We start from the raw sequence: 16027 nt of genomic DNA, 5'->3' as shown, positions 1-16027 counted from the left end.
TTTGACTTCTATAATGAGATGATTTTAAATAGTATGATACTTTTAGGCCTAAAAGAGAATGTATTATGAATTTTATTAATAGATTTCATTGCGTCGAATCGCATTATTGCCGCGGAAAGACCTAACCGTCCGAAAGTATTTGCCGAGTGAACTCAATGTAAAAAAGACGTGGGATATCTATTCGTCAAATTCAGAAAATGTACCCGTGAAACTAAGTTCTTTTCATCACATTTTTAACACTTGTTATAATCTTAGTTTTGATCAACCAAGAAAAGATGTGTGTTCCACATGTTTAAGTTTAACTAACCTAACCTAAGTTAGAACAAGATCCTGTAAAGAAGCAGCAAATAGAAAACGATAAAACATTGCATAATCTTCGCTTTAATGCTTTTTATGAACTTTTGAAAGATACTGATCTCCAATTATTAATTTTATCTTATGATTGTCAAAAAAATCTACCAATATCTAAAGTGCCCGATCAGCGTGCTTATTACAGCCGCCAAGTTTATTTACAAAATTTTACTATCGTTCAAGTCCACAGTAAGTCTGCGTTAAGTAAATCTACGGTTACTTCATATTGTTGAATTGAAAACGAGTATAACAGAGATTCAAACATCAAGCTTCATGCGTTTTTGATAAATTAAATACGGTCGATATGACAAACTTTACGAGAATACGGTTGGTGTCCGACGGTTGCGCTGGGCAATATAAAAATTCTTCTATTGTTGCTATAGTTCACACTTGGTTACTATATCCGATAAAGCACCACAACATATTGAAGAGGTTGAAGTAGATTTTTCAATCACTGTACATAGCTTTTTACCAGCAGATCGTGTATTTAGCATAATTGAAAAGAAATTACTGAAATTCGAAACTATAGCTAAACCAGAAACAGTATATGAAATAATTGGGAGACATGGAACCATATAGCATGTTGGTACTGACTTTGAGGTAAAAGATTTTAGATTAGTGTCTTGTACTGCATTTAAAAATACAACTTCATGGCCGTTCCAAATATCGCAGGTAAAACGCATTTTTATAAAACGTCAAAAAACAACTGGCAATGTTATTGTTTGAGGAGAAGGTTCATACCGAATGGATATTGGAGTTTATAAATCATTAATTCAGTTGAAGAAAAAGAAAGAATTTCCTGGTATTTTATTCAATATCGTGAAAAAAACTAATATTTTACCTATTGCAAAATTCAATGACGTACATAAGCTTTTGGAAGCTCATTTTGGACCAGAATGTAAAAACAACTCAGAGTTGGAATTCTATACCAAACTAAGGTTGAGAAATCCAGAAGAGCAATCTGATGAACTAGAACCTTATTGCGAACAAGTTCTAGAAGACGTTACAAAAACTGTATAAGAATAATGTTTAAATAATATTGTGTTCTTTTTTTTATTATTATTAGTTACTTTTCATAGGTCACAAGTTATGTAAATGTTAAAAATTTAAAATATTTAATAACGATTAGAATTTTACTAATAAAAATCAAAATGTATGAATCTTTAAAACTTTATCGTATTTTATTATTATTATAAGCTAATGTTATAACTCACATGTTCACGTGTAGTTTTAATCAAAACTCACATGTTCACTTGAGGTTATAATCAAAACTCACAAGTTTCATATATTGATATCAAAATTCACATGTTCCAAACTTCTGATTTAAAAATATAGTATTTAAACGACGAAAATCATATTTTTTTTATCAAATATTTATGTTTCTAGACATAAATTATACAATAATGATGTACTTTGGTTTTATTTAATGTTACAGTACCTTTCCTCTAGTTTTTGTCGTTTTTTTTTTAACATGAGACTTTTGATTCTAGTCTTCTATTCTAGCATATTAAGTAAGTAAGACTGACTTACTTACTGAATATACTATATTGAATTTAAGTAAACTTATTTTGTTCCAAGAATTTATTTACTTGGCGAAGAATTATTTAGAATAGTATATAAATATTAATATTTTTTAAATAATAATAATTTATATTTTAATAGTCCTTTGCCTTTTAATTATTTTGTTCATCACATTTTGTTTCTTTTAAAAAATAATTTCTCGCCAAGTAAATAAATTCTTGAAACAATATAAGTTTACTTAAATTCAATATACATAGCATTTATTCATGATATTACATCTTTATTGTGCTTAAAGTTTTATTTTTATTTTTACTTAGCCATTTTACACGTAGTTTACGAAGGATTTTTGTTGTGATATCACTAATTTATATCATCAATGCAAATAATAATAATGATAATGTTTGTTTTTTTTTGTTATGATCTATTGACACTAGTGTTATGACACTAGAAACGGCTGCCGTAATTCTGAATTTAATATAAATTTCCATTAAAAAGTTTACACTATTTCATTTATAAGTTATAACTTAATTTCTAAAAGTACGATTTTCGCAAAAGCAAGTTATTCACAATATTTCTGATGCTTTGGAGTTAACTAGGGCTTAATTGATGTATTAGAAAATTAGTTTTGTCTTTTAACAAATTTTTCTCTATTTTACACTGTTTAAATAGGCAACTCTTGCTTCGATATACTATACAGTATACACACACCGTCGTGCATCGTGCAGTTATTGTTATTATTTTTATTTTTTTACTTAGCTCGCTTAGTTAAGCTTCAGAAATTTAAGTTATTAGCTTACAAAGACTGTCATGCCTTCGCCATTTAATGCTCATTGTTATCTAAGCTGTTATCATGCAAGACTACAATCATTCCAACCCATTATGGGTAAACTGCTTCGACTGAAACCCAGTAGATTGTTTACGGCTACGGAAGTTATTTTGTTGACCCAATACAATTATATTCTGGCACAAGAAATCAAATAGTAACCAAAGTTTACATTGCCGTACCTATTTATGGACTTTAACAAGAGGGCGATTCAACTCGAGTCTGTCAGTAATCTATCAGCAGAAGCTTTTTTAACTGCTTTACGAAGATTCTTCTCTCGACGGGGTTAAAGCGCACATATTCGTGCTGACAATAAAACCAATTCTACGAAGTCAGGGCAAAGCTGAGATGTTACTACATAGAAAACTGTATAAACAATAAAACTGTTATTGAGTTTCTAGCTATAGATGGTATTGAGTGACACTTTAATTTATCCAGTGCACCAAATATGTGTGGGCTATGGAAGGCTGCAGTTAAATCCACCAAACAGTATCTACTACGCATTACAGGATCAGTCAAACTTAACTATGAGGAATTAAGAACCATGTTATGTAAAATTGAAGCATACTTTAATAGTAGATTACTTACTCCGCAATCCAGTTACCCAGACAGCTTTGCTGTCCTGACACCCACTCATTTCTTAATAGGTATCTGTCTGACTCTACCCCCAGAAGCTCAATATCCACAGCAGCCCATCAACTATTTAAAACGATGGCAATTTATCCAAGGCATGACTTTTAGGTTTCTAGCGACGGTGAAATGAATATCTCAGATCTCTACAGCCATGGACGAGATGAACCACGGCTGACAAGCTTTCCATCAAAATTGATACCTAATCTAGTGTTAGTCATTGAAGACAATCAATTACCACTTTAATGGCATCTTGAAATCAGAGTGACAAGGTTGCATCCTGATAAAATAGTAAGAGTAGTGATCATTCAGGGGTCTGGCAGCATAATTTACCAAATATACGTGAGATTGTGTCCACTTCCATATGAAGTTAAAGACAAAGTCCCTCCATCCCTCCAGGCGGCGGAGAAGGTGGAGAACGTCATGGCTTAATCAATTAATCAATTTGATTCCCCATCCAGCAACAGTAATATGTATAAAGATGTATAACTGTAAAACTTATAGGTAAGTAGAATTTTTTCGCGACGGACAAGATCCCTGGTATGTGTGATTGATAACGGCATATCAGTAAATTACCATATCATATATCAGTTATAAGTGTATCAGGGTAGTGCGCAAAACATTATTTTTCTTCATTTACCGTATTTTTTCCTATCTTAATGATATAATATAACGTTCAGCTAACATGATGTAGCGAACATTTTTCTTTTTTCTTCTTCTTTGGCGTTTGAGCGAGACAGTGTTTTCACCGTCATCAATATTTTTCATTATTGTGTTGTTAAGACAAACAAACAGCAAACCACGTTGTTGTATGCACTGGGTTAGTCTTGTAGATTTAGTAAATATCGTTCAGGCATTTTTCTTACTTAATTTATTATTATTCTCTATTCGTTAAGGATGGTCCACATTACTTATACTTTGAATTTTGTTTGTTTATTCTTCGTTGCTGCATGTGAAGATAGTGTTAAAGCTACAACGTTTTCATCATTGGTAGTATGCACAGAGTTGTCCATGGTGAATTAGTCGTTGAGTGGGTTAGCGGTGTTACTGTAATGGTGTGGGATCACGCCTGTTACTTTTAGGTAATTAATTTACCTACGGTTCTCGGCTATACGTAACATTATTACCTCACTATAGGTAATTGGTGCACCATAAATTAATGTAAGTCTTTATAATACTATTGTCATCAGTGTTACACATTGTAAAAATTAATTATACTGTTTATATTATCTGTGCCCTCAGGCCTACAATATTATACATTTATATGTCATTATACCATTGTAGTAATCCGGCATATTACACTACTATTTAATTACATCATTCCTGTTACCCTGAGCTGATATTAGTTGTTTAGATTTAGAATACTGAATATTAATATATTATATTTAATAATAGATAATTAGATAATTGGATGACGAACATGGTTTTAATAATCGTTTATATAGATTTTTAGGATTAAAATTATGTATTTAAATAATTGGTCATAGTAAACATGAAATAGAAACTTATAGTCGAATTTTCTGTTTACCATGACACGTACGTATATTTTGGAGACTACGCCCAAATAGTTTAATATAAAAGGGGTTGTGGTAGTATTAAGAATTAGACATAGTTAAGCCTCACTCACGCATAGACCGATGGCGTTGTTCTATACTTAACAACACATCGGGCTAGCTTTTATTATATACATTGTCTCAGTGAATAAATAACTTTTAATTCAAACGAGTTGTTTATTAACTTCAAACTTCCTACACTCTCTGAAGAAGACATACAACAAAGTAGACTTCGTCGTTAAATCGTGCTGAGCTATCTTTACCAAGACCGGTTCACTACACCATTATATATATATGTAATTAAATTATTAGTTTTTCTTTAATTAATAACATTCATATCAAAAAAAAATGAGTAAAGGTTATGCTTAAGGACGCTATACTGAGGTATTTTCGTATTATTGGTTTTGTAAAAAAATGTATTTATTAAATTGAATAATTATCCAATTCATTTGGTACATCTGTAAAATTATTCACTTTATAGTGTAGCGTAATCGTTCAATACATTTTTCATTGGTTAATATCAATATTTTTATTCCCGGGATAAAAATAATTATCCCATAAATCTGTTTATGATACTATTATTTTATTTAGATATATAAAAAAACACTATTTAAATAAATGTTTCGTTCTAAATTTTGCCCTTTAACTCAACCGAATAAATTATTTCTACTTTTAATTCTATTAGTTTTATCTCAAAACAATTTATTTATATGATCATTATATTTTAAAAAACATTTTTCAAAAACGTTTATAGATTTTTAAAGTTACGATATTATATTATAGAAATGTAAGTGTTACATATGATAAACTTTGTATAGTTACTTTGTTGAATAGATTTTAAGATTTTGTTTAACATTTCTAAGATGACACTCAAAAAAATAGTTCTTTTTTTGATATCATTCCTAGTTCTGTTGATTGAAATCAATAAATAAAAATTTTTAGTGAACCCTAACATGATTTTTTGAGGTATAAATATTAAAATCCATACTAATCAACGATTTGGACTTAGTTGTTTTGTAAAAATGTATTTACTACATATATTATTAGAATATAATATGGGATACAAAAAAATATTATAAGTAATTAAAATTAAGTAAATAGGAAGACCAATGACCATACATGGTGATGTGATAGGTGAAGTTGAGAGATTTAATTATTTAGGATCATTTGTATAAAAGGACTGGGGCTTTTGAGTGAATGTAAAACATAAGATTAAATATATGTGGATTAAATGAAGAGAAGCGTCGAGTGTATTATGTGATATGTGATAAAAGAATTCCAATGAGACTAAAAAGTAAATTTTACAATAATGTATTATGAAACCAACTTTACCTATTGTGTGGTTGACAAGAGAATAGAGCGAGTATGAGTGTCGCGAAAATGAGATTGTTTAGAGTTTAGATGAATGAGTGAAGTAACAAGAGAAGATCAAGTATGGAACGAATACGTGAGTGATGGTATTGGTGTAGCATTTATAATGGAAAAGATGATGAAAAATAGACTAAGATGGTTTGGGCATGTGATGAGGCGAGAGGAAACAAAAGCAGAAAGGTTATGAAAATGAACGTTGAAGGAAAAAAAAGAAGAGGAAGACCAAAAATGAGATGGTTGGATACTATTGAGAATGATATAAGAGCCGTTGATGTGTGCACCTATAGGGGATGTGAAAAATTGAAAAAAAGTGGAGGTTTAGAACAAAAGTGGCCCACCCTAAATAGTTGGAAAAAAGGCGAAGAAGAATTAAAAGTTCAAAATAAGAAAAGGTTATACTTTTGAACACATTTTGAGGTATTTTCGTATTTTGTGTTTAATTTAAAAAATATTTATAAAATTATCTACTCACTATCAGTTTTAATCACTGACTCTGAAAAAATATATTCATTATAACTTTAAGCTTCAATAAAATTTTACAGGATTTGAAACTGAAAATATGTGTTGAATGAGAATTATAATGTGGATCGACAAAAGATAATTAAACAACACAATTAGTTACAATAATAATAAGTAATATTTCACTTTAACTAAGTGTGAAAAGTAAATTGTCTTCTAACAATGCACGTACTATGCTTACACGAAATACATGACGTACACATAGACAATACTATTATGCAGTAACCACAGAGTGCATTTAGTAGCCCTTATACATTGGTAATATTAGACCCTGTTTACAGATATAAACATCGCGTGATTTATACATATACAATAACAAGTTGATGTAACAAATATGTATTATGGTGTCATCTTATGTAATATATTAATTATATTTTCAACAATGTTTTTCGATTTCGATAAATATTTGAATTTTGAATACTTAAGCTAGATTACAGTTTGATATTGAAATATATTGCATGAGCGATGAGTTTAGGAGACTCATTAAACATTACTATCTTTGTGATGAAAAAAATATATCACGCGAGTTAAATTGTTCGGCAACTATAACTATCGCAAATTTATTCATTGTTGGTGCGATATATTGTCTTTTGTGTCGGCCGGCTGGTGGTTTGTCAGCTTTATTACTAAGTTATAAACAGTTGACATTCCCCCGGTTGCCGTCCTGAACAGTCGAATTAATTCTTTGTGTTGTTCCATTAATTTTTACAATTCAACTACAATTTTTCGATTAGTGTTGGTATTGGAATCGATAACGTTGATGAACAGATATTTCTGCAGTGGTTTCCGTGAAATAAAACTAAACATCTGAATAAATTTGTGATTTGAATCCGCCAGTAATAGATGTGGACCAGCACAATAGTAAATTTGCCCTTGCACTTTTAACATTAGTAATATAACTTTAATGATTATTCGAGTGGGAAATTCAATTCTAGCAAATGTAACTTACATACATTTTAAAATAATACGAAATGCAAAAATAAACAACACAACAACAAGTATACGACGCGAATACGCAATTATTCATCTCCATAGCTGTATTAGTTGAGGGGCAATTTTGTATTATTATTGTCAGCGCCATTAAAGAAGTACCGCCTTCGCTGGATTTCGATACTCAATAGCTGTGCTGTTGAATTATTTTTAGAATCTGATGATTTGATGGTTTTATAAAAATGGAAAACTATTTTCATAAACACATTAAAGTACATTTACATAGAATAGGTAAAAATGTGCCAGTAACGGTAGAAACCTTTGCAGGTATGTACTCAAGAATATTTCAAAGTTTCGTGGCGATTGGATGATTAGTGTAGAATTATCATAAAGAACAAACCGGCATGTATTCGCTTTTATATAAATTAATTTAATCTATATTAATTAATAATTATATATCTAAATGAAAATGTATTATTTTACCGTTATACTTATACTCAATTTTTGTAAATCTAGTTTATAGTTTATACTCCAGACGTTAATAAATAAATGTAATAAAAATATAACGTTTACAAACACTTACCAAAGCATGTATATAAAGTAACTACTAATTTCCGAAAAACTAATCCGCAATGAGAGTCAGCTGAAATAAAAATTTAAGTTATTATTTGTTACGTAAATTGGGCAAATTAAAATATATTTTTTGTAAACTAATAGGATATGATTATGTATTTTATCATAATATTATACGTTGTATACCTATGTTAAAGTATATTATATGATATTTTTGTGTATTGTTCTAACTTTCAAAAATACATATAAATACAAATTTATTAATGTGTCATCGGCACAATCGTTACTCGTTGCATTACCAATAAACGAGTTCTTCCCTATCTAATCTATTACCACTAGGATAAACGTGAATAACAAAAAATTGTTATTTTAAGTAGTGTCTGATAATCCAATTATAATGTAGTTATCAAAAATATGTAATTCAATGGTCACCATTTATTAGACTCGCTTTTGAACCCGATTATTTGAGTTCATTAATCAAAAGAGTCAATAAAACGAATAACAAAAAAATATTTTTTTAAATCCTTGTTTATAATGTGTATAATATTAGTTCAATTAAAAATAAAAATTGAATAAGGTTTTGCAATAACCTAGAAACCTAATTAGTTTTTGATAAAATCCATCCATAGTTAATTGGATTTTCTCTTTTTTGATTAACTTTATAATCATTTCTTCGTATGTTGCTGAAATATGTCAAAAATCATTTCTTTGCTGAATACCTCTACATATAACTTAAAGCGCTTCTAGTATCTATTTTATTGACTTAGATTTCTTATCAAGTTTCTCTTCGTCGTTATCATCAGCCATACTGTCTTTTTACCATTTTGATTGAATTTACACAAACAGTTGTCTTATTCGGTTATTATTTTAATAGTTTGGGCTTCTTCATCAATGTCGATCCATTTATTATAAATTTTGGCTGATAATTCAGTGAATATTACCACAGGAATTTCAATTTCTTTTAAATTGAGAATGAGACAACCCCATCGGAAACAGTTGCGTATCATGATTTTGCTGACGACATTCCACGTTTCATACGCTAAATGCAAACCCTCAAGCACAGTTATTTTGTTGGCGATTTCATGAGCATTTAAGTTACAGAAATCTTGGTTCAAGTTAGCATCAATCACACTGATCACATTTTTTTTTCGTGGCTGTTCTATACTATGCTTTAAAAGTGCGTATAAAATCCCCGATAACATGGTTTTATGATTGATGTTATGTTAGAGGGTAAAAAAACGAAGTTCACATGTTGGAATTTTACTATAATCGCACAAGCCACGCAGTTATCGTCTAGTAAAAGACATCATGACGAAATCCCCTTGGTCAGCCATTCAGTGAAAATTCATTTTATCATCCTTACATTGCTGTTTGGAGTGTAAACCGTTTGGGCGAATCTACCCAAAATATGGTCTGTTTAAGAGAATAAATATATACCGTTTAGGCGAGGGTTATTCAACTAAAAATACCGTTTGGGCGGTATGTCTATAATATACACTTAACAATTAATAAAAAAAATCATATAAAATATAAATCATTAATAATAAGTCCTATTAAAAATAAAAATAAAAAATATTGATAGAGATATTAATAATATTATTATTATATACATAAGTAGTAATCTACTGTCAACAATTTTTAAACAAAATTACGTAATATAATTAGTGTATTTTAAAGTAATCCATTGGCTTTTTTTGAAAATGCAATTATACCATCCATATCTGTCACAGTGTCACCAGGTTTTTACCTCGTACTGGTAAAAATAATTTCACTCGCCCAACGGCACAAATGATGGCCGCCCGAACGGACTATTATTTTTTTAGTCAAAATTATTACCATTGCCCAAACAACCATCGCCTACTGTTTGAAGTACAGTCTACCGGTAAATGCTTGAAACAAGAAAAAAAACAAAAAAATCGTCCTTGAAACATCAAAAATATATACTTTTCCCAATCACAAGCTGTTTTATTTTTTCACCATCCATACTTGCACAGCATAATATGGTTAGACGTTTTAAACTAATTTAAGTTCTATTAGTTTTTTCATTTTTGAACGTGCACGTTTGTTCAGGTAATGCCCTGAAATAAAGACCAGTTTCATCTGTATTGAACACTCGAGACGGAGAATATTTAGCGATAAGAGATAGCCATTCTAAATGAATCCACTGTCGTGTAGATATGGATCTGCTTCTACCTGTTCTTCATGTAGCTTAACAGACTAAATTTTTTTGTGTTTATTTCATCGGTGAAACCAAACTTTTGTTGATTGATGTCAAAAAATACTTTTTACCCATTTTTACGCTAGATCTTCTGATTTTTGGTGCAACGGTGGTTCTGTAATTCAGGCATATTTTTTCGAACGTATGTGAATCATTATTTCAAAACGTCTTCAACTTCTTCTTTATCGACTTTTTTGCTTTGACGATTTGAATTCCCAATTTTCAACGATGTATTTTTGATTTCCTGTCGACTTTTCAGCATCTTACCCACTATACTATGAGACATGTTCAACGTGCATGCTGTTTGTCGTTAATTCATTTGAGGAAGCTTGTCATACTTTTTGAAACATCTAAATTTTATTTTATTTTTTTCCTATTGGCTATTGTTGTTTGAGATAACATATTACTGAATCCACCAGTAATAATAATCTATATAAATTACGATAACGAATTGCTTGGAACGATAATAATCGAAGTATACTCATTATTCAGAAACTCAATTCATGGTTTTGAATGTTATGCGTTGTATCTACCTACGAAAAAAATTACGTTTATATTTTAATGAAATAGAAAAAAAAATCAAAATGTAAGACTTATATATTATCTTAATGTGATGAAAATTAATTGTTTTAAAATACCACGATTACGGAATTATTAGACGGAGCAAAGAAGGACTTTAGAAGTGCTAAGTGGATCTAAGAAATATAATATATATGTATCATGCATGCTTCTTCTACATAGGAACGTTGCATAGAATTTCGTTTTTAATAGATTTAATAGATCATTAAAACATAAGCCACATTTTTCACAACCAACTAGAATATATATCCTAGACTGACAAATCATCTCCGTTCAGAATCGTTTTTCGTATAAAATGATACCTATCGTTGCTTTCAAATGTAACACATCCATCAAAGTGACCTACCGTATAGCAGAGCGTTACTCACCTGACCGCGATTTTATTTTGTTTATTAATATGACTAATGTAGAACATATTTAACATATTAATCAACATAATGTATATTAAACCAAAAAAGGAGCTCTAATTTGTTTATAAATTATTGAACTTAATCTATTCTGTGGTCTAAACATATAGTAGTATCACTTATGCAGCATTAGCAATAAGTAGTAACGACTTAATTTAGTTGAGTGAAAACTTGTAGACCAATAATATTTGATCTAATTTAATCAAAATGATCTATAAACAAATATCGATTGAAATTTTGAAATTATTATTTTTGAAATTCTAACAAATTGTAATTTCAAACAAAATTAAACACTTACTTGCATACGCCGGATCATAATATACATCAAAATCTAAATTTAAAATCATAAATTTTATAAAAAATTTGTAAATAATAATTATACTTAGAGTATATTAAATAATTAGTAGGTAACTTCATTTAATCTATTCTGTGGTAACTTAACGTTAACGCCCCAAACGGAAGGTTGCGATCAATAGCGTAGCCGGGGGGTTGTTCAACCCCCCCCCCCTCCCCTTGTCTTTAAATAAAAATTGTTATTATAATGTATATGAATTTATAATTTTGTTAACTTTTATACTTATGTATGAAATGTATTATTCAATTAGCACACAACTCAGTACATTTTACCGCTCCTGAACAAAATATTTTAGAGGTGAGCAAAAAAAAAGTCATTAACCCTCCCCCCTCGGGTAATTATCCTGGCTACGCCACTGGTCACGATTATTATTATTTTTCATCTTGTAATATTGGTAACGTGATAGTTGTGGCTATTAAAGAGCTGGTCGCTCTTTCCACCTCCACCAATACGACCAGGCCCTGCCTCTTGCCTGCAGTTCTCTCCCATTTCGTTTTGGCATCGTCGCATACCGTTATTTCCTTAATTATTATATTTTTTGTTATGTTCTATTATTTTGTTTAAATTGAAAGAAACTAAGGAAGTGCCTTTGGCATTTCTTCCAAGAATATTGTGATTTTTCCCTATCGATTATTTGAACCACTTTTCCTGGGCTTATCATGAGCCATAGGTCCCGGTAATAAAGCGTCATGAATGATAATAAATGTACTGATAAGAAGCAAGCCGGCAGCCATTTTCCGTGTGTTACGAAGTTACTGACATTGATCAGTTTGTTTATATTGCCAATTATCATGTACAACCAATGAGATAGATAAGAATATACTGGAGCGCGGACTCGCCTATGCTCGTATGTTACGAAAAACGGGCCGACGTATTTTTCGTTACCCCCACTCCTGTATGGCAAGAAATTGAACTGCCATACCAATAACATTGAAAGACTACACATTTTAACTTGACACAACTCTGGGATAAATGGTCGTATTACGTTAACTTTGGTATCAAAATTTTTGTTTTTATGTGTACTTCAAACTTCTATTTACAAAAAATTAAAATAAAAACTCTGAACATTTTTATTTATTTTTGTAATAACTCAGGTTTTTTGAGTGGGAATCTAGATATTAAAATTAGGGTTTTAAGTGGATACTAATTTATATTTTATTACAACAGTTATAGAATTTATTAATTGCAATAAACAGCATGATTTTAAATTAAAAAATTAAAAATATATTTATCAAGAATACCTACATTAAATTAAAAATATAATAATTAGATAATATATTATTCACCTATGGAATTGAATAGATTTTAATTTAGGTACTTTCCTTGTTACAACTCTTTGTACATCCAAAGGCTGAACATGACAAAACCATTTTTATATGAAAATTAACTTTAAGTCTCAATTACTTTATATAATTAATAAAATGTTATTAGTAAATACACAAAACAAAAATAGTGAATACTATGCATGAGATAAGCGTATTAGATTTTCTAATAGTATTCTAATATTTCTAATAGTTAGCCTGCACAACATCAGAAAACAATGCCTTTATTATGATAATTATTTTTATTTATTTCAATTATTTGAAATTTTTTACCACCTTTAAACATTTTTTAAAATTATATACAAATGACATCTATTTTATTTTATGTTATTTTTATTATGATTAATCTCTTATAGATAGGTACTTCAAATGTATATTTTATACCTATAGTTTAAAATATTTGGTGTATTATTATTATGATAGAAAAGTATTTACAAATTATTAAACGAATATTTTATATAATATATATTATAAATACCTATGTCAAAAAAAGTGTTACATAATTAAATTGATGTAATGGTACATTATAAAATTTAAAAAAAAATGTATTTAGTTGGTACTGGGCTTTTTTTTCCAAGATTCATTATAAATAATATATATTATAATATGATATCGCGTGACGAATATTATACTATTTATACTACAGCGTGGACAATTTTGTTTTTAATAAAAATGTTGTTCAGAGTTTTTATTTTTATGCATACGACTGCTGTGATTTTCATTTTATATATTATGTTATTTTGAATAATTGTAATCGACGACCTCGTTTACTCCTACTCTCACACTCAGCTCGCTCATCGTAGATGCGACGTCTATACGTTAATACCACGTAACGAACGCGTTTTTTTCGTGTTATTATTATTTAATAAATCTGCTCGCTTCGATGCAAGCACTTCGATGTTATTTACAATGTCATGTTTTAACTTTGTATTTTTAAAACCTTATATCCTCCATTTAAAAGATATCTTATTGCCTTTTCTTTTCACTGAGGACGTAAGGGAAGTTCGTTAAATCGTTTACTCCCTACTATAACCAAACTATCCAAAATACCTACGTAGCTGTAGGTATCTAAAAAAAATAACACTAATATATGGAGTTACAGATGTAACATTGCGGTTATTTACTAATAAAATAAAGATTATACAATATAGGTACATTAATAAAATTGATTGATGAATAGTGTGGCACGTTGAGATTTCAATGAGCCAGAGCAACACTATGGAGGTGTGTCTATAGCCGTGACCACTGCTGAATGGTGATAAAAGATTACCACATACTAGACAGTACACCGGGTAGCATTATGTGCGATCACTCATGACAAACGAATCAAGTGAAAACCAATCATTGACTGGACGGTGTCTACAAGTCAATATCATTGCAATAGACAAGCTTTTGTCTATACGCAGAGATACTGATCACCTAATCAATCGAAACATTCATAGCTCCGCTGGAATCAAAACCCAGGAAATTTGACCCAAAGGGAACAAAATAAAACAATATCAACAACAATAAATTACATCCTTCAGTTTAAAAAGGAGCTACTTAAGTGAACAGACGTATACTATTAATTTTGATTGCTATATTTTATAGCAGTAGTCTCATTTTTTAGACCAAAGGGGTCTTAATTTTTATTATTACATAATTAATGTAAATTAAGCCAATAGGTAATAAGGGATGAGCTATAATTAAACAACGTGTATGTACATAATTGAATTGTTATGACAAATACATTCTTATGTTATGTGTATATGTAAATCAGAGATATAACTTTGTAACTAACTTTTATAAATTTGTCATAGTTTTCTTTTCTCTAGTTCGTTATTAGTATATACAGTATACACCATGACCATGGACGCCATAGGTAACATTTTAGAAGGGTTCAAAATAAAAAATTCTCAAACGTAAAATAATAAAGATATTAATAATATTATGGTAATATTTATTGAGCTACAAGTTCATAATATAATTTATCTAGGGAGGGGGCAAGTACCCTATCTTGCCTACCCCAATGGGCGCCCATGGTACACACGACCACACAAGTTTTACACAATATGCACTCGCTCTTCTAACATATTAGTACTTGGAGGACTTTCAACAAATCTGTCGACAATCTATTGAGTACTATCACAAATATATACTCATTTTACCACACGCATATATCCTTTGATGGAGATTTATCTCGGAATCCGCAATGTATGGTCTCAATAAAGAATAGATTAAAATAAAACGGAAACTCTGGTAGCCTAAATTTTAGTCTGCTATTTTGAGAAGGCTTATCACTGAATATATTCTGTGATATGATTTATTTTTTTTTAGCAAACTATACAATTAAACGTTTTCAGTGATTTGAAATACTTCTCTCTCAAATTGACCATCTCTAATGCTTATTGGTTAGCATTATTTAACGATAAAAGACGTGTTGTATGAAATTGAGATAATGTTAGTTATTTCCACATGCTTGTTTAACGATTTTTTAACTGATAGGTTAACTGATATTTTTGGGTTAGGTATATTTTCTTGATGATTTTCCATTCTGGCTTAATCCATTCCATGGTACTAACATTTAAAGAGAATTACAGAAGATTAATGTTTCATTTTATTTTAAAAAATTATCAAATGTTTACTATTTAGAATAAGAGCCTTATTGATTCTCGCGCAATATTCATCAATCATCAGTTATAACAAGTATAAATTCTTGTATAAACTGAATTGGCAACTTAACACGACTTAATTTAGTTAAGTAAACCCTTGTAAACCAACAATATTTAAGCTAATTTAATAAATACGATCTATAAACAAAATATCTATTGAAATCTTTGAATTATTATTTATACAATTCATAAGAAATGTAATTTCAAACAAAATTAAACACTTA

At 29.6% G+C, this 16027-nt stretch overlaps 1 protein-coding gene across 10 annotated transcripts in view; it reads right to left on the bottom strand.

Annotated features, from left to right (window-relative positions):
- LOC114130702 (uncharacterized) overlaps positions 1-16027 on the bottom strand; it is an 89339-nt gene that overhangs the window by 52136 nt on the left and 21176 nt on the right. For 9 of the 10 annotated variants that reach the window (XR_007604515.1, XR_007604514.1, XM_050201974.1 and 6 more), the window contains 3 exons: positions 11774-11806; positions 8282-8341; positions 6722-6742 (listed from right to left, as the gene is read on the bottom strand). Coding sequence is in view for 8 of the 10 variants with exons in the window: in XM_050201974.1 (XP_050057931.1) it covers positions 6722-6742; positions 8282-8341; positions 11774-11806 (114 nt within the window). In the remaining 2 variants the exon portion in view is untranslated. The remainder of the gene's footprint in view (positions 1-6721; positions 6743-8281; positions 8342-11773; positions 11807-16027) is intronic. The other variant, XM_050201972.1, reaches the window with a different exon arrangement.

Source organism: Aphis gossypii, chromosome 2 (genome assembly GCF_020184175.1).
Source record: "Aphis gossypii isolate Hap1 chromosome 2, ASM2018417v2, whole genome shotgun sequence".
In the NCBI taxonomy this organism is placed as follows: domain Eukaryota; kingdom Metazoa; phylum Arthropoda; class Insecta; order Hemiptera; family Aphididae; genus Aphis; species Aphis gossypii.
This window is presented reverse-complemented; position numbering and strand designations above follow the sequence as displayed.